The sequence below is a fragment of the Stegastes partitus genome, unplaced genomic scaffold (assembly GCF_000690725.1).
Source record: "Stegastes partitus isolate 25-593 unplaced genomic scaffold, Stegastes_partitus-1.0.2 Scaffold795, whole genome shotgun sequence".
NCBI classification, from domain to species: domain Eukaryota; kingdom Metazoa; phylum Chordata; class Actinopteri; family Pomacentridae; genus Stegastes; species Stegastes partitus.
Window position 1 is genome coordinate 183872 of NW_007578526.1, and position 19510 is coordinate 203381.

Genomic DNA, 19510 nt, shown 5'->3' on the forward strand with positions numbered 1-19510 from the left:
GGCATCTACTAAATAGTGACAGTTCAGTGTGGGAATTAGATTTTTTCTTTCATCGCTGTTTGTGCTTTGATTCAATATCCTAAAGTTAGAAGGCTGAGAGGTACAAAGTAAACTAACATTATGCAAAATAGCAAGATTTATTCAGCTGAAGCACACACACGACATTAAGTTGCCTGTTGCTGCGGACAGGAAAATTGCTGGTTTCTATTCAGAAGATGTTTTTTGCGACTGTTGCATGAGCTGTTACAGTCTGTTCCAGTACCCTTCACCGCTCCCAACTCAGGGGCCGGCAGAATTTAAAGCACCAGAATCCTGTAAGTACCACTTGTGGCCATGTTGTCACTGCTCAGCCAAAGTTACATAACGTTACTTAAACGTTGCCCAGCTCTCCCATTGGACACGACTTGCCTTGGACCTGTCGCAGACCGCTGGTATGCTTGACGCATCGGTAAGTGCGCGTGTGAACCGTGATGCCAGCGAAGTGCCATAACCTCTTATTCTGGCACTTCAGGCGTGCTTGACTTGCTGCTGAGTGAAATACAGCCTACACGACTGAAATAGCAACACAATGTACAGGACGCATGCCACTTAAAAAATCAAACGCAATAGCAGTTTTTCCCCACAATTTTCTGGATCTTTTCTTTCCAAATTGTTGCAAGGATCTCCCTCTTAGAGGTCCTGTGCCATCTGGGAGTCCCTACGCTCCCGCAGAGATGGATTGCAGAAGCCTGTAGAGACAGACCTGCTCACAGATTTGTGCCTGCAGTTCATCCACTCTGTAGATGCGCCACACCTGCCGGGTTGCAAAAACTGGGAGGGACGCGAAATAACCCCTAAACTGTACTGCGCTCCGCCGGTTATGATGTAACTTGCATAAATGTAGCTTAACACGGCATTTATTTGAGATTTGCTGTGGTTTTACATGACGCCTATGACGGTTAAGTTTTCCACAAAAACTAATCAATAAAAGCTAAAACAAAGCAGAAACATGGACTTTGGTATGAACTACTTTTCTATTTTTGTATTGCTAAAAATACTGTGTGCTGACAGTGATGTGGCTGCAGGCTGACTTGACGTCCATCACAATTTCTTTTCCACATTTAAAAGCAACTTCAAAGGTTCCCATTCTCCCAGGCCTATTATTGATTACTGTGTATGCATGTGTGCTTGTGGCACTTGTTCCTTGTGGCATGTGAAGCTCTGTGTTTGAGTAACAGTCTCTACTTTGCGTTCATGTTTTTTGAGATTTTATTGCTGGGCAGTATGTTTGATGGATGGTGGGCTGTGATGAATCAGATTCTGTACTTTCCTCATTGATAAAATCTAATATTTATGTCTCTGTTATCCATTTTCTCATATTTGAGCCTGTATTTTTATACGAGGTGTGTCAGAAAAGTTCCAGGACTGCTGTCACAGAAGATATATGTCAAACCCAAACTACAAGTTTCCCCTTCAAACGATCATCCAGCACGTCTACAAAGAGATCCTGCTGCGTTTGCTTCGTTCAGAAGAGGTGAGAGTTGTGGCAGGACAAGTCGTGGCTGCTTCACCATGACAACAAGCCTGCTCACAACGCCTCGAGCATCCGACAGTTCCTGGCTGAAGAAGAACATCTCCATGCTGGAGCAACCTCCCTACTCAGCCCACCTTGCTCTGTGGGATTGTTTCCTCTTCTCCAAGCTCAAGGGGGTTATCAAAGAGACCCGTTTGTAAGACGTGGATGGCATCAAAATGGCTGGGAAAGTGTGATAGACTCCAGGGGGATTGCTTCAAAAACTCGTAGTTTGGATTTAAATATAACTTTTGTGACACCAGTCCTGGAACTTTTCTGACACACCTCGTATTTTGTCTCAATGTTCCATGTAAAGAAATGTGCTATTTAAATACATTTGCCATTTCTGGTTTTTATCTTTATATTCAACTATTCTTCAGTGTTATTTATCACCTTTTCAGTGCAGATTCACAGGCAAATAATTCTTCTCTTCATAAACGTTGCACTTCATAGTCATACATTACACATTTAACAATATGATAAAGCGTTTTTTGAAATCTATTTTTGTTTCTTGTTTACCTTCTATATCAGGCTAATCAGATCAGAAAGAGTAAAAATCTCGATGCAGAATCCACCCTTCCATGCTTTACTTACCCGTCTGACCCTTGGCCTGCATCCCGGTCACAGAGATGGGATTTGTGAGCATCTGTGCCTGAGGACATGAAATTACCATTAAAGTTGATCAGCTTTGAACGCTTGCACAAAGCCAATCCACAACTTTTATTAAAATAAACAGTTTTGGGGATACAGAGGTACGATACATTGCTTTGAAACAAGATACAAATATGAGTATCTTCGCTTTGATCTGCTCTTCTGATTCAATTTAAGCAGTGGGAAAACTTTCATGTTGAATATCGCTAATGCCAATAATTCCACTAATGCCACTTATCATCTGCAGATTATTTCTTCTGCTAATTATTTTGCAAATTAAATGTCAGAAAATACAAAAAAAAAAAAATGCCCATCTCATTTCCTGCTGCCCAAGGCGATGTCTTCAGCTTCCTTTTTTTTTTCAAAGCTCCAAGATATTACATTTAATATCAGAGGACACTAATAAAAATCAGCAGATGTTTACAGATGACAGACTAGAACCAGCGAGTTTTTATATTTTTGCTCGAGAAATGTCGTAAACAAATAATTATCTGCTCATCACTTAACTGGCAAATCTTTCCATCTCTAAAAAAAAAAACCTCCACACATCCATCGTCTGCTTACCTGTACTTCTGCTGCCCTGATGGGTTTCCTTCGCTGGACTTTCCTCTTTCTCCTGAAGCACCTCTGACACCAGAGCCATCAGCTTCTCCAGCCTCACCAGCTCCTTCTGCATTTCTATCTTTTGCTGAAAGAGCAAAGAACGGTAAAGTACAGCAGCCGAAAATTACAAATGACTCATACACTTTATTAAAATAAAGCTGGAGCAACATTTAATGTGCAAAAAAAAAAAAAAAAAAGAGGACCACCCACTGGCTGCATATTTGGTATCTTGCACTGATGTATGAAAACAATTAGCAACTGTCAGTCAGCGACAGCCACACTCATTACTAGAAGGGAATTGGTGCTTTTTGTGCCAGAGAGCAGTTACTGTGGAGAACATATGGCAGCATAAGTGAGTGAGAAGATGACTGTGTAATGTTTATAGGAGGGGGAAGTGACACCAGCATTTTCAACTGAGGCTGTTTTGGAAAAAAAACAGACCCTGTTGGTTTATAACTGTGTGTTTTTGCTTCGCTAGACTAATGCTTTCATTATTTTAATTTCTTCCTTTGAGTTTACAGTGCCGGTGCATTGATTATGTACACAGACACGCAACGAAATAATACCAGAGCTCTGTATTCTCAGCTGTGTGTAATCCTGGGCCCTCTCTAAACCCCAGGGCGTGAAACTTGAACTCCCCAGTCAAATACAGTCGACAGATAAAAGTGAGCGCGCTGGAAGACGGATGAGGTAGAAAACAAGAATCATCTTCTAGGCGGCATTTCCTCTAACGTAAATGAAATGCAATTTAGAAAGCTGCTGAGGGGGACATTTTTCACTGAGCGAGGTAGTCTGTCATCCAGACGCTGACAGTTTGGTTCGGGGAAAATGTGGTGGCTGCCCTCTATGGGGCGTAGAGTGACAGTGCATCACTGGAAGCACAATGGGAAAAATAGGTAATGCTGACCAAGCAGAAATGATTCTAATGCTGGAATTAATGGAAAATCTCACTTTGACAAGGACCAAGTGTTGATAAGACACTGAATTGTCATTCTTTTAAAACAAAGGGTGCATTCATACAACTATACATGAAAGCAAAGCAAGACTAATTATATTTACCTGTGTAACAAGGACTTCGCTTGAGAATTGTGATGATTCAAAGGAAACACTGATGTCATTTACTGGGACGTCACCTGCAGAGAGGAAAAGAACCTTATTGCTTTGTGTCCACAGACTTTAGGGTTTATATTATAATCTTAAGATGCATACATTCTTGCAGAAGAAAACAACAGAGCGAGCACGTACTGTTCACACTGGTAACAAACCGGAAAATGAAAACCCAAAAACACTATTCCCGCTTCCGAGACTCTACTTACATTCATCTGGTGTGCCGAACAGGTCCACAGACCCTTGGCTGGAGTTAACGCTGTCGGGGCTCAAAGGTTCTGCTGCATCAGCTGTAACACAAGCAACCTGACAGGACTCTATTTGATCCTGATTCACAGCAGAGGGACGAGCTGACGTCCCAAAGATCTGAGTCAAAGTTGGTAATTCCTCTTTGGATCCGCTGCCATCGGACTCGGATGAAGACTCCAGCCTCTGAGCCCTTCTCGTCTTCCTCGGGTTGGTCTTAATGGAGGAATGGCCGCTGACCTCCCCACTGCCGGGACCTTTTGTCGTTGCTTTGTGGACTATTTCGACGGATGGAGGTAGCAGGTCATCGGGGGTTAATGAAGAGTCTGCAATTGGGATACGTTCAGCTGTGTTGTCTGAACAGTAGTTTACAGTAGCAGCTGAATTTCTGGCTAAACTATCTCTGATCTCGTTTCCTTTGCCAGCATCCCTCGCCGTACAATCAAGCTGACTGTCTGTGATTTGAGAGCAGTTGGGGGCTTTGTTTGGCTCTTCATATTCAACAGCTGTGAAGCGAAGCCCGGAGTCCACTATTTGAGGGACAACAGAGAGTTGAGAACTCTCTCTGTCAGATTTTGTCACTTTGTTTGGACTGAGGGCACTGCTAAGACTGCTCCTGAGGTCACCAGCAGCACTGTCCTGATCTGAACAACTGCTGTGAGGGATCGAGGTTTCTACCACCACTTGATCTGGTTTCTCAGCGACTGCTTTTCTCGTCTGGACGGGTGAGATGGAAGGAGAGATGAAATCGCTACAAGATGACTTTTCAGTGTCTTTTAAAGCCTCTTGGTTGGTGGCCTCAGATGTCTTTGGAGCATCAGAACAATCACGACGGTCCTCCTTTGCTTCAGTAACTTGCATGTTGTCTTTGTCTGAACGGCGGCTCCTTTTCACATTTGGACAACCAAGATGGAAAGATTTCCTTTTAGTGGCTTTGAAGCTCCTGAGTAGCTGCTCTGTGTCCACCTCACTGTCGTTCTTGTCTTCGTCGTTTTCCGTCTCAGCACATTTAGTCTCGCAAACCGAGGCCTCCAGCCGAACACTGTTTGTTACAGTATTTGTTGGCTTGTCGTCTTCAAGCGTTGGACCTACCACTGTTGCATCAGATGGACTTGAAGAACTGGAGACCAAAGAGACACAAGCAGCAGCAGCACCGGCTTCTGGCACAGTTTCAGGATTTGGCACTTCTGCAGTAACATTTTCTGCTGGCTTCACAAAAGATGTTCTCTCATCAGACTCCAAGTTTTCAATTCCTCCTATATCTTCATCAAAAACACATCCGTTTCTTGTAGCTGCCTTTGTCACGCTGTCTTTTTCAGGTGTCGTATTATGCAGTGTCTCACCTTTAGGGTTTTCAGATTTCTTTGAAGTGCTGCGTTTTTTTTCAGGTACCTTTGCTTTCATGTTTGCTTTCTTGCGGCCCTCCTGGACTTCCTCTGCAAAGAGCTGAAGTCTTCTACTTCTCCTAGAGCTCCTCATGACGGGCGTTTCTTGGTCCTCACTGCTTGGGTAAGTCTCAATTTGTACTTGTACTTCCTCTGATCTAGTCTGAGGACTGGTTTCTCCATTTTGAACTCCCACCAGAACAAGGGGCTTCGGCACTCGAGCAGGTTTGCCTTTTTCCGGCTTTGCGTTTTTACCTTTCCGCTTGTCAGTTTTCTTTTGCTCAGAACCTTCTGCTTTTGCCATAGCCTGCTCCTGCAAATCACTGTCCACATGTTGCAGAGGGTTATCCATCCTTTTCTTTGCTTTTGTTGCTGGTTGCTGCCGTACAATATCAGACACAGGACAAGGAACCTCATCTACACCTTCGTTTTTGTCACTTTCTGGGAAGCTGTTCAAATCTTCCACATGTGTGTTATTTTCCTCCCTGATCTCCATCTGCTCCACTACTTTAAAAATGTCACTGCTAGTGTCGTTTACTTCCTCGATCATTTCTCCATCTCCCTCTATGTTGTTTTCACCATCAGCAGGAGTGAGATCGTCTTCCTCCCTCTGTATTTCTGAAGGTGTTGGAGGCTCAACAAAAACGTTAAGCGGAGGAGAGAAAGTCTTGTTTCCTCTCCGCTCTCGTTTGTAGACGGCACCGAACACCTGGTCTTCAAGAGCTCTCGTTCGCTCTTCTCTCTTAGGAATCAAATCACTAATGCTTTGCTTGAGGTCTATTGTCGAAGCGGAAGAAGAGCTGTCGGAGTCATCTGCATCGTCGTCTGGTTTCTCTAACTCCAGACCTCCTTCAGTTGGGACTTTCATGAGCCACTCAGTGACTTTCTCTAAACTTTTCTTCTGTTTTTGCTCAAGAATCTTATCAGGCTCCAAATCCCTTTTCCGTTTCTTCCTTGAGGACTTTCTCGAAGGTTGGGGTTCGGTCTCTTCGGAAATTAATATCGGACAAAGGTTCTCAGAGTTGACAGATTTCCTTTCGCTTCTAGTTTTGTGTGATGGTGTAGCTTTTGCCACAATTTCTGGCACTTCTGTTTGCGCTGGATCCACATTATCTGTAGAGCTGGATGTTTTCTTATCAGAGGTTGGAGGAGCGCCACCAAGGCCGCTATCCAGGCCTTCGTTTTCTGTCGTCAAAGGAGCCGAATCTTCAAGTCCCATGAGTCTTGCAAATCCATTCTGGGCTAAAAGGAAATGAGAAAATGACAAATAATGATACATACTGAACCTTTAGGAGGACAACACTCTTTTAAAATAGGATAAATAATGACTTACACTTGTTCCTATGTCATTTACTACTGGAAAGTCATTATACCGGAGCAGGGCCTCGGGTGGTTTTACTGAGAGCAGAGGACTTTTTTTTTTTTGTCTTTGTTAAGGAATCTCAAGCAGGACAGATTTGTGCCACCCAATACTTTGTGACTGGACTTTATTATAAAGTCAGGAAACAATAACAGTACCAGAGCACAAGTATGTTTCCACATAGACGAAGATTTGAGGTTTTCGACACCAAAATAATAAGAAGTGAGAATATATTTTTTCAACCCATTTTATTAATTCGGGTTTCATTTACTCAAGCGTAATAGACATTTTTGTTTATTAAATGGTCAGAAAAAAAAGGACATGCATAGACATCTGTCAAATAAGGTAATCAAACTACATTTTGCTTATGTATTCTTTTTCAGACTGAGTTTCAGAGCTGCAGATCTACACCAAAGTGGCACAAACTAGTTCATAAATAAACACAGCAGCTGACTAATAACAGCAATCCATGAACTTCAGATTTTACCTGCTATGGTTGAGGAGTTGGACCGTGGAAGATCTTCATGGTCAGCACTTTCCACATTGTCAAGGCCGGTGCTGGGTGTATCTCCAGATGACACACTATGAGGATGTTTGGTATGTTCAGCATCTGTGACACTTGGTAGAGGAAAATACACATTAATGTAACGGAACAGAATAAAGAAGTACTACTCAAAATGTTTAGTTAATGGCTACCTTGAGTGTTTTTCTGTCTGGGGCACTCCAGTGAAGTCTGAAAATGTGAAAATGCAATGTCAGGTGATGCAACACAAGTCATTTCCATAAGGTCATTTTAATTAGCCTGCGATGTAGTCTTACAGTTTGTGCCGGTGTCATGTTCATATGCTTGTATCATATCCTGCAAGCCTGCTACAAGTCTCTGAAATCCAGGACTCTCCTGCAAGCTCCTGTGCACACACATATGAAAGTATAATGATGCAGGTATTAATAGCAATTAGCTGTCAGGGACTCAAGTAAACGCTACACTGTCATCGTATTGATTCTGTCCAACCTTTTGGTTATCTTGGCTTTACACACGGGACAGCTGGCCCTGTTTTGCTTGGAGCTGTCCAAAAGTTTCATCATACAAAATCTGGTAGGACGGAAAACAAATATATTATTCATGAATGCATGTTAGAAATAAATAAATAAGAAGTGGAGTTTATTTACCAAAACGCCACAAATCATCTCAGTAAAGCGGATGCATCAGTTCCTTACTTGCAAAACTGATGGTCACACTTGGTAGCTACAGGCGCAGTCATCAAATCCAAGCTGCAGGTGAAAGAACGCATAAAGTCAGTTCAGAGCGTGACAGTTCTTCTAAATACAATGCATTTAGTTTTCAGTATGAATTAACAATGAATAACAGTTTTCATTGTGCAATAATAAAAACATATTAAAGACAAAGCAGATTTTTAAAATGTTTTTTTATTATTATTAACAAGTCTTGTTCTGAATGACACTCACCATATGGGACATTGCAGAGTTTCCCAAAGGACTGATATGCCCTTTTTGACATCTGTGGCCTCTGGGGTTTTCATGGTGATTTTTTTAAAGCTACAATTTAAAAAAAAAAATCACAGCAAACACTGTAAAGAAGCTCTACTTGCAATATCAACTGCCAGTATTGCACAAATAACAGTATACAGTGAGCAATGTTAGTGCTATATTTGACATTTGGTGGTGTTTAGCCACCCATCCATCCATCCATCCATGCATCCACCCATCTATACACCACTTAATCCTCACTAGGGTCACGAGGGGCTGGAGTCTATCCCAGCTGACTCAGGGTGAAGGCAGGGGACACCCTGGACAGGTCACCAGTCTATCACAGGGCTACACTTAGAGACAGACAACCAAGCACACTCACATTCACACCTACGGACAATTTAGAATCACCAGTTAACCTCAACATGTTTTTGGACTGTGTGGGAGGAAGCCGGAGAACCCGGAGAGAACCCACGCTGCACGGGGAGAACATGGAGACTCCATGCAGAAAGATCCCGGGTGTCCTCTCCGGGACGTGAACGGCGACTTTCTAGCTGCTGCGAGGCAACAGTGCTAACCACCGAGCCACCTTGCAGCCCAGTGTTTAACCAGTGAAACTATATTCAGTAATTGGAGATGTAGCAGCATTGATGTACAAACGTAGAACACATTAATCATTTGTTTGTCATCAATAGTTATGATACTGAAATCCCTCTGCAATCATTGATTTAACCCCTAAAAACTCATCTTTGTATGTCTGTATCGGTATCTACAAGTTTAAAAAAATAACAATAATTTCATGATCCTTTTACGTAATTAGGGTTGCACAATATTTGAAAAAAAGCTGACATTGCCATATTTTGTTTTTCTGCAATGTTACTGTGATAGAAAAAGACATTAAGTTCAGCAGATGGCTTGAATAAGTCAAGTGGCTTTAAACTGTGGTGGCTTTGTGGTGCCGATGTAAACTGTCTGACAAATTAGCCGTTATTCAGCCACACACGTTAGAACCAGGAACCAGTTGTTGACAAGAGCAATGACACAGCCCAATCCCACAAGTCGACACGGTTGGTTTCTTAGATTTGTTACATATGAAACCCAAGAAATCTGAATCTGTGTTGTTTTTGAGTCCGTACACTACAAATTCTAGGTGGAAAAGCTTAGCCATGGCATTTGTCACATATTTAACTCATGAGATGTTATCCAGCATATATATATATATATGTAAACATCATATGGACATGTTAAGTAGGCAAAAATTTGATTTTTCAATTTTGAATTTCACTTAGCAGACGCTTTTATCCAAAGCAACGTACACTTGAGAGTAGATCACATTCATACACCAATAATGACAGAGCTGCCATGTAAGGTGCTGCCTTTCATTGGGAGCAACTTTAGGTTTAGTGTCTTGCCCAAGGACACTTCGACTGTGGAGGGGCAGGGGATCGAACCACCAACCTTGCAATTGGTGGACAACCCACTCTACCACCTGAGCCAGAGCCACCCAGAGATGGTCTTTAATTTGCATAATCTGAACCATTATCTTATACAAAATAGTGCTGGAAAACATTGAATGTGACACAGTGCTGGGCTGCACGGTGGCTCGGAGGTTAACAACAGCGCCTCACACCTAAAAGATCTCCAGCTCACGTCCCAGTCAGGACGCCTGGGATCTTTCTACGTGGACTTTGCACGTTCTCCCTGTGCAGCGTGGGTTCTCAATGGGTCCACTGCTGAGGTTAATTGGTGATCTAAATTACCTGTAGGTGTGAGTGTGCCTGCTTAAATCAACAAAACAACTTATTAACTCAGACTTCACACATCAGTAATAGGCTCTACACTCCAGAACAGACAGTAAACTGATGATGAATTAACATCTTTTTGTCAGGGCTATTATAATGACTTACTCACAATCCACACCTTGTCTGTGAAAGGTCCTATTGTTGACTTAATGTTGAACCACTCAGTCTAACCTTGACTGATAAGTTATGAACCGTGTGTACTTTGATCACTGCACACACTGCTTCTATTGTTTTTCTGGTAGATGCATGAAAATGGAGCTCCTCAGGCAGGTGAAGTATTCAGGATGTTTTACTACTCACAGGCTCATAAAACGGTTACACAACATCCCACTTGCCCAGATGTGCTTTTTTTGTGCACTTGGCTAAATGGCAAATGAGTATTATTACTGTCAACGCTTTATTTGTACCGTTTCTAGCGTATATCATCATTGCATTAGTGTATAATGGAAGTCGTTCAAGCATGTCGCCAATGTTATATTTAGTTTACAGGAAACCAACGCGACACTATCAACAGCAAGTCAAAAACACTCCGTGGCTGTATTCGTTAAATCTATTTTAAGGTTATAAAACACACTTTCATGTTCATAAACAGCGTCAGGAGCTAAAGTTGCAGTTAATTACAGCTAAACCAGAAGCGTGCTAGCTGCTATGATTTGTTATGAGACGCTAACTTATAACGGTAGTTTGACAACTTCCAAAACTGACATGCAAATATGTTAAAATAATCTTATCTGACACGGAGAAGCAGGTCGAGCCACTTTCTATGTGTAAAATAAATCATATTTTCGATTTTACCTTGTTTTCTTACAAGTTGAACTCATCCATACAGGAACCATCCGCTTCAGTTTTCCCGCAAACTATTGTCTTCTTCTGCGGTAGATTTACTGCACTATGCGTCTCACGTCACAGCGCCGCCTGCAGGCCAAGAGACACGCAGCGGTGGCGCAAGCAAACTGGCTCCTTTCCCCCCTCCTAAAAGTAAAAACAACACACAAAAAAAAAAAAAACACATAAAGTGGAAAATAAAACTGTTTGATTTAGATGTGAAACACTACAGTCTAATGGAGTCAATGAACTGTAGTATTGCAACAATAATCTATTAACTGGTGCAGAAAATATATAAAAGTAAAATGAATCAGTTGTCATTCCAATAAATAATTTATATCATTTGGCAACCAAAGGGTTTCTTCTTTAACACAAATATACCTCTGTAACATTTGCTTTTCTGAATATGAAATTGGAAATTCTCCATTATTATTATTATTATTAATTCAGAAAGCACTGGTTTTACATGTACTTAATATATCTGGGTGTGTTTTTGCATTTTTGTGTGAAACTGTTATGAACAGATAATGCCCCCCTGTTGTATTATAGACCACTATTTGGTACAATAATATGTAGCACGGTCTTACAAGAAATTCTGTGATCTGACCTGCTTTTCTCCCCCAGATAGTTGTGGAGGGGGTCACAATTTTTCATAGCTACTATTTTTGTTTACTGATGTACTGAAATTTATCAGTTTTATTAAAAAAACAAACAAACAACTATCAACTACCACAATTAGTTATTCTCCCTGGTCTATTATCTAAATATATAGAGTCACTGTTAGAAGCAGCAAGTTTACTTACCCTCATTTATTTTATTTTATTTATTTTAAGCAATTTCCCCTAGGGGATCAATAAAGTATTTCTGATTCTGATTATCCATGGAGGCAACAAGTGGTGGTTCAGTATACCTGCGGCAGTACCTCCTACTTCATAAGTAGACATCTAGGTAGGGATTTCCTCCCATAGACTGTATATGAATGACTTTTTGAGTCTTAGTTTATGTTCAAACTAGTTCTTTTTATACAGTCTATGCTTCCTCCACTTTGTCACCATACACCCTCACCTTGATTGAGTGGTCATAGGTGTTTTCCATGTGCCTTTTGATGCAAGAAGCTGTTTTGCTAAAGTTTACGGTTCTTAAATTTGCAAACACTTGTCATGAATTAAAGACTTTATGCAGGATTTGTCAGAACAAGATGTTGTAATGTGTTTTCTATTGTTTACAGCCATTGCAGTCACCACGGAGACCATTACGACAAATCATCCGGGCAATTATTTATTACATAATTATAAAGACACAAAAACGGGACAATTTATTGCAACCCTCATTCCCTGCTGTTTCCTGTTGGTTTGGGGCTCAGGTTAAAAGCTTAAATTCATAGCAGCCACATTTTTATCATTACTTATAGTCGGTAATATTGACATTTCTTAGTATAAACCAATTTGTTATATAAACTATCTCCACGCTGGTTCTTGACTTTTACACGTGACTTTGCCATCGACGTCATAACCGCAGTAAACAACAATAAGGAAGTGCTACAGGAAGTCCCGAGGTGCAAAATGAAACGGTCACGCTAAATATGTCAGGACTGGATTATTACCTTCGCCGCGAATAAATTGGGATTATAATGCAATAGCGTTTGTTTTTCACAAGCGACAGTGAGTTTATCTTTGTGCTTATTTGTCGTGGTTGAATGCTACATATACGCTAGCTGCGGAGCTAACCAGCTGTCCGGCAGTTTAGCCAAACAGCTAGGCTAGCTAGCTAGCAAGTTCTAATGAGGATGCTTATTTTTAGAATTTCGATAAACAACTGTTATGCAACTCCATTTGTTCCCCCCCGATAACAGTGTCCCGTTATTTCTACTTGTCGTTTTGCAGCTAGCGATGGAGGGCTCCAAGTCGTCGAGCACGACCATGCAGGTCAGCTTCGTGTGTCAGCGGTGCTGCCAGCCGCTCAAGCTGGACACGTCCTTCAATGTGCTCGATCGGGTCACTATACAGGAGCTTATCGGTATGTATACCTCTCATTAGTGCAGCCCGATGTAGGAAACATTTGCAGTGTAGCGGTGCTGATACTGCTTCATATAACATGTAGTGATTGTCAGTGTGGTTCTGTCCTCCTCAGCCCCGCTGGTCACAGTGACCCCCAGCAAACAGGCTGACAGCAGCGAAGGACAGACAGCCCCGGAGGTACGCTGCTGGTCATTATTAGATGAATGAAGACGTGTGTTTGAATATTTCACTGATCTCAGGTTTATTAGTCAAACTGTGAAAGAACCCAAGTAGTGAAAAACATTCTTTTCATTGTGTTCTGTGGTTGCTATAGATTTGGACTTGTAAAGTAAGAAATGAAAACGTTTATTTCTGCCATCCCACAAGCCCCCCACAATTGTTTTTTTTCAGCATTGTCAATCACAGACACAGAAAGTTTTCTTCCTTTAGAGGGTGGACAGCAGCTACACACAGAACTAAAACCAGGAGTTATACAGTCATGGTGGAATGAACCATCTTCGTTGTATTTTGAGCTGAAACATTAAAAGGCACATTCTCGGGACATGTGAGCCTTTGGTTAATTTGCTGAAAATAGGCACACTATGAGATCAGTGGAATTCAATCAAATCAAATCAAGTTTATTGTCATTTTGCTGTACATACAGTAGTAGTACAGGCAAGATGAAAGAGCATTTCTTCGTTTTCTTCAATACTTTAAAGCAGTTTGAATAAATAAACAAGTGTTTGCATATCTAGATCAGTAGTTCAGCATTCTAACAGCTTGTAGAATGAAGCTGTTGATCATTCTGGAGGTTCTTCCTTTAATGCACCAGAAATGTTTGCCTGATGGTAGCAGTTCAAGCAGTTTATGGAGAGGCTGTTGTGTTATCTACCTACTGTCATGGTGAACTCCTTGCTCCTGTTATCACAGACAATACTGTTCTAGGGCATGTAAAAGCAATGTGATAAAACTGTTTTCCCAGGCTGAAGATCACAGACTGAAAAGATAAAACAGTGACTTTAAGTAAATGGCACATTCACAAGTGTGACATGAAGCATCTCCATTTAGCAGCGACAATGTGGACTGATTTAACCACAGTTTTATAGTTAGAAGGTTATGATTTAGTAATTATGAAGTATTTAGCTTGTAAGTAAAGAAACATGTAGATATGATTTAGGTTAGAATATATTTAGAAGAAACCAGCACACAAGGTAAACAAGAAGTGTTTTGCTTATTAGTTTCTTGTATCTTAATATACTATACCTGTGCACAGTTAGCTGATGTGATTGGATAACAACTTTTTTATTCTATGCCAAAACATGTAATCTGCACATTTTTTAGAGGAATGAAAAGAATCATTGTTCCATTGTGATAATATTTTGTTATCAAGCGTATTGGAGCCTCAGAATTTCCTTCCTTCCTTCTTCTTAGGAGACTTTTGCGGAAAACAAGCAAGATGGAGTATCAAGAAAATACATCCCTCCAGCCAGGTGAGTCGTTTGATTTAGGAAACTGTACACAACACTGATTTCAATTTATGTTCGCTGATAATCTCTTTAGTTGACATGTTCCTGTGGCAACGGAGGCTGTGATGCACTTACAAATGTGGCATAACCTGCAAAGTAGACAGAACCGTTGACTCTTGAATCGTGGCCTTTTTCTCAGAATGATGTCAACAGAGAGCGCCAACAGTTTCACGCTGATTGGAGAAGCATCTGATGGCGGCACAATGGAAAATCTCAGCCGCAGACTGAAGGTAATGTTGACTTTCTTACTGGAAATAAACTCTTAATGGTACTTGGACAAGTGAGTTACATCCCCACAATTATCAGAATCAGAAACAGATTTATTGCCAGGTATACGAGGAATGTGTTCTGGGGGGTGGGGCAAAAAAAAAAAAACAAAAGGAAGAAAAAAGCAAAAAAAAAAAAAAAAAAAAAGAAAGGGAAGGAATGAAAAAAGTCGGGGCCAGGGGGGGAGGGGTCGGCCACAATCTTACCTGCACGCCGCAGAGTCCTGGAGGCGAGCAGGTCCTGGAGACAAGGCAGATTGCAGCCAATCACCTTCTCGGCCGAGCGGATGATACGCTGCAGTCTGGCCTTGTCCTTGGCCGTCGCTGCAGCGTACCAGATGGTGATAGAGGAGGTGAGGATGGACTCGATGATAGAGCTGTAGAAGTGCACCATCATCTTCATTGGCAGCCTGAACTTCTTCAGCTGCTGCAGGAAGTACATCCTATGTTGGGCTTTTTTGATGAGAGAGCTGATGTTCAGCTCCCACTTGAGGTCCTGTGTGATGATGGTGCAGAAAGACTCCACAGGGTCCCCTGGGCAGTCTCTCAGGGTGATGGAGGGTAGTGGGGCTGTGTTCCTCCTGAAGTCAAGGTTGTGGTTGTGCAGTTGTAATTTAGAGCAGCTTTGTTCACATTTTGGTTCTAAGTTGTTTGAACTATGTGACAAAACCAAATGACAGTTATGCCTCTGGTCCTGTCCCACCCAGGTAACCAGTGACCTGTTTGACATCATGTCGGGCCAGACAGATGTGGACCACCCGCTGTGTGAGGAATGTACCGACACTCTGCTGGACCACCTGGACACACAGCTCAACATCACAGAGAACGAATGCCAGAATTACAAGTGAGGAATAAAGTTTACTTTCTCTAGATGCCAGTCATCAGTCAAACACGTTGATACCAGCCTGCTTAGTACGTTGAACGCCTTTAATTCAAATGTATGTGAATGCATTTTCAGGCAGTGTCTGGAGCTGCTGTCACACCTACAGGTGGAGGAGGAGGAGACGCTGCTGGCGGAGCTGCAGCAGCTGAAGGAGGAGGAAGAGGCTCTGGTGCAGGAGCTGGAGGCGGTGGAGGACCAGAGGGCTGCTGTGGCCCAGGATCTTACTCAGAGCAGGGTCCACTCGCAGCAGCTGGACACAGAGGAGCTCCAGTGAGTGACCTGGCAGCGATGTAGACACCAGACAGCAGGATATTATAAATGATACAGCACCTAACGGCTCCTCCTCGTCCTATTGTGTGTTGCTGAAAGGTACCAGAAGGAGTACAGCGAGTTCAAACGGCAGCAGCTAGAGCTGGATGACGAGCTGAAGAGCGTCGACAACCAGATGCGTTACTGCCAGATTCAGCTAGATCGGCTGAAAAAGACCAACGTCTTCAACGCTACGTTTCACATCTGGTACGCACACACCCACGATGTTGGCTCAAAGATAATTTGTTTTTCTGGCCGCAAATCAACCGTGGCTTTGCAAATATTTAACTTGGGCCCTCAGACCAAAATATATCAATAGCTAATGACTGAGTGTCTGAATCGTTTCTCTTCTTTTCCAGGCACAGCGGCCAGTTTGGTACCATCAACAACTTCCGTCTGGGTCGACTTCCCAGCGTCCCCGTGGAGTGGAATGAGATAAACGCAGCCTGGGGGCAGACGGTGCTGCTGCTGCACGCTCTGGCCAACAAAATGGGGCTGCGCTTCCAGAGGTACGCTCACATTCGAATTTGCTCGCATAAAGCACTGACCATTTATGTGTTTGTCAGTTAAATCTTCAAAGCAATGCAAATTCATTCATGTTTCTATAGGAATATGAGAAATGTGAGTGTACTACAATGCTGCATTTCCCACTAATAAGGTTTTATATCTTACATATGATCTTAATTCTCTTGCTGTTGTTTGGCTTTACCTCAATCCTTCAGCATTAATGCATTTCTTAGGCTTTATCACAAATACATTGCATTGTTTTTTACAATTATGTTTTTCTTTCTCTGCAAGTAAACACAAAATAAGCCCAAACAACGCTTCTTTTGTGCCTTCAGATATCGTCTGGTGCCATATGGGAACCACTCATACTTAGAGTCGCTGACGGACAAGTCAAAGGTAACACATACAGCGTTCTTACTCTCACCTCTGCCGTTATTACCTAAAGAGTCGTCCAGGTTGCAATTTTTACCCTTTTTGTCCCATCCTGTTTGTGTCCAGGAGCTTCCGCTGTACTGCTCAGGCGGCTTGAGGTTCTTCTGGGACAATAAGTTCGATCATGCCATGGTGGCCTTCCTGGATTGTGTCCAGCAGTTCAAAGAAGAGGTGGAAAAAGGAGACACTGGCTTCTGCCTCCCATACAGGTCAGACTCCTGCAGATCAGCAGCACAATATTTCATTTTTTTGTGTGTTACATCTTTGCAGCTTTTTTTAAAATGAAGCTGTAAATATCCATCAAGTTTGAATGTTAAACATTATCTCATCTTATTCTAGAGGGAGGAGAGTGGAGGCCATTCGGAATATTTAAAAGAACGCTTTTAGTTCAACATTTACTAACACAAATACTTATGTACTAGCCTTGTGAACTTCTATCTCAAATCCCAAGTTCAAAATAAAAATGTCCACTCTGCCTCGGTCTGCACTGGTGCGTTACTTGTTCCACGGGGAAATATCACCTATTAAATCCAGGGTAAAGGAACTGGTGACTGGGGTGGCTTAAAACCTTCAGAAAATCAAAGTCTGTCAAGCTGAAAGCGAGTTATAATTATGTGTTTGTATGACATAATTACAGTGTGCTGTGTTCATTGAACCGTGTGGACAGCACTGTGCGACCTTTGGCTCAGCGTTCTTACCAGCAGAGCTTTCAATACGCGGGATGTAATGAACACTTCAGCCTCTGGGAACCACTTGTAGTGCTGCAGATTTGAAGCAAACTTTGAAGTGCATGAGGCAGCATCCACTGTTGCTTAACCGTATATTACTATGTTCCTCTCCACCAAAAGAGAATCTATAAAACCATATGATCAGATATAGATTAAGTTTGGTGGTCACAGATGTGTAGTTAATTGTATTTCTGCTTTGACTAGTTATTTTGCTACAGCTACAAAGCAGCAATTCTGACTTTTCAATTCTACATTTGTAGTCAAAAATAAGCCGAACTCCACTCTACAGGTCTAACCATAATTCTGGTAGATTAATCGTAGCAACTGAACTTGCTTGAGTTCCTTGAAGACGTTCCTTGAAGACGTTCCACCTCTCATCCAAGAGTCTTCATCAGGTCTGACTGACTAGTTGGGAGTTCCAGATACTGATATCCTAAAGGATCCATTAACACCTGAGTTTGGGTTTCAATTGGGGGTTTGTTGCTCCTCCACCTCGTTATGTGGGTCGTTGGTGCTCCCCCTGCCACAAAGGGGTTCGTTAGGGTCTTTTGTGGCTAGGTGGCTAGTTAATGGCTTCTTTAGGATATAAGTATCTAGAACTCCCAACTAGTCAGTCAGAACTGATGAAGCCTCTTGGATGAGAGGTGGAACATCTTCAAGGAGCTCAAGCAAGTCCAGTTGCTACGATGAACCTACCAGAACAACCATAACCTGGATCCTGAGAATCTTCACAGACACGTCTAACCATAAGTTGGAGACTTCTCTATACTCATGTATTTTTTTTCCCCCCATGTCTCAGGATGGATGTGGAGAAAGGCAAGATTGAAGATACAGGCGGCAGCGGAGGCTCCTACTCCATCAAAACCCAGTTTAACTCCGAGGAGCAGTGGACCAAAGCTCTCAAGTTCATGCTCACCAACCTGAAGTGGGGCCTGGCCTGGGTCACCTCACAGTTCTACAACAGATAGACCTGCTGGACAATTCCTCGATGTATCGACTTCACAACAGTCAGATGCATCTCTGATAAATGGATGTCATGTTTTGTGGATACTTAGCCAAAGGAAGAGAAATGGTTACGTTTGCAGGATTCTCTGCACTAAAAGCATCGAGCAGTGTCAACAGCTTCAGTCCAGATTGTGTTTCTACATGTTACAGACGGGTCACCTCAACCCATTTTGCTGCAGAGCGGAGAAAATGATTTGTGGGCCCATTACGGACGCATTACAGGCAAAGCAGGACAACATTTTAACACTTTAATGTCTCATTTTGGTTTCTGCTTCACTAATTAAGAGCTGGCATTTTCTGAAAGGCTGATGTCACATGAAAACAATTTCACACTTCTTCAGACTAAAATGTGCTTTGAAAGAAATCCCCGCTCCAACCTTTTGTTTCCAGTTTAAGCCGTCCTCCGTCACCCGCTGCACATTTTGAAGTCGTTTTTCCACAAACATAAAAGCTGTAAGAGTGCGATGTGATACTTACAGTTAAAGTAGACTTTTTATTAGATTACAGCCGAGGATTCAAAGTGTCAGCATTTCAATAACGTTGAATGCAACTAACAGATTTGTCAGATGTTAAAGGTGCACTGATAACTTTGTGTTCATACTCTTGCACCATCACATGTATTTTTCCGTTTTAGATATCGGAAACTTTTAATGGTGAGATTGAGTTAATAAAATTTTTATGCAGTGAAAAAATGTCTGAGTTTAGTTTATTCCAAGATTAAATATATTTGACGTGTGCATTGGTATTATTACAGATTCATGTAGCAGCATCATGTGTCACTAAGAATGAAATATGGAAAGTATGATTTGCCTATCAAGTTCCTCAAATGAAGTACGAC

The 19510-nt window shown here is 42.0% G+C and overlaps 2 protein-coding genes across 2 annotated transcripts in view; one reads left to right on the top strand and one right to left on the bottom strand.

The window, feature by feature from the left end:
• LOC103364926 (BRCA1 DNA repair associated) overlaps positions 1–11022 on the bottom strand; it is a 31734-nt gene extending 20712 nt beyond the window's left edge. Inside the window, exons 1-11 of the mRNA XM_008292223.1 lie at positions 10990–11022; positions 8372–8461; positions 8123–8176; positions 7917–7997; positions 7724–7812; positions 7601–7637; positions 7392–7522; positions 4123–6786; positions 3866–3939; positions 2768–2891; positions 2147–2204 (exon numbers count right to left, since the gene is read on the bottom strand). Of these exons, the coding sequence (XP_008290445.1) occupies positions 2147–2204; positions 2768–2891; positions 3866–3939; positions 4123–6786; positions 7392–7522; positions 7601–7637; positions 7724–7812; positions 7917–7997; positions 8123–8176; positions 8372–8461; positions 10990–11015 (3428 nt within the window). The 5' untranslated portion in view covers positions 11016–11022. The remainder of the gene's footprint in view (positions 1–2146; positions 2205–2767; positions 2892–3865; positions 3940–4122; positions 6787–7391; positions 7523–7600; positions 7638–7723; positions 7813–7916; positions 7998–8122; positions 8177–8371; positions 8462–10989) is intronic.
• A 1517-nt stretch (positions 11023–12539) lies between these two features.
• On the top strand, positions 12540–19364 carry becn1 (beclin 1, autophagy related). The gene is made up of 12 exons (XM_008292224.1): positions 12540–12680; positions 12903–13035; positions 13150–13214; positions 14448–14506; positions 14682–14772; positions 15516–15652; positions 15767–15961; positions 16061–16207; positions 16360–16509; positions 16843–16903; positions 17006–17148; positions 18467–19364. Exons 2-12 carry the CDS (start codon positions 12909–12911, stop codon positions 18633–18635), a joined length of 1344 nt encoding a protein of 447 aa, XP_008290446.1. The 5' UTR covers positions 12540–12680; positions 12903–12908; the 3' UTR covers positions 18636–19364.
• Positions 19365–19510: the final 146 nt, after the last annotated feature.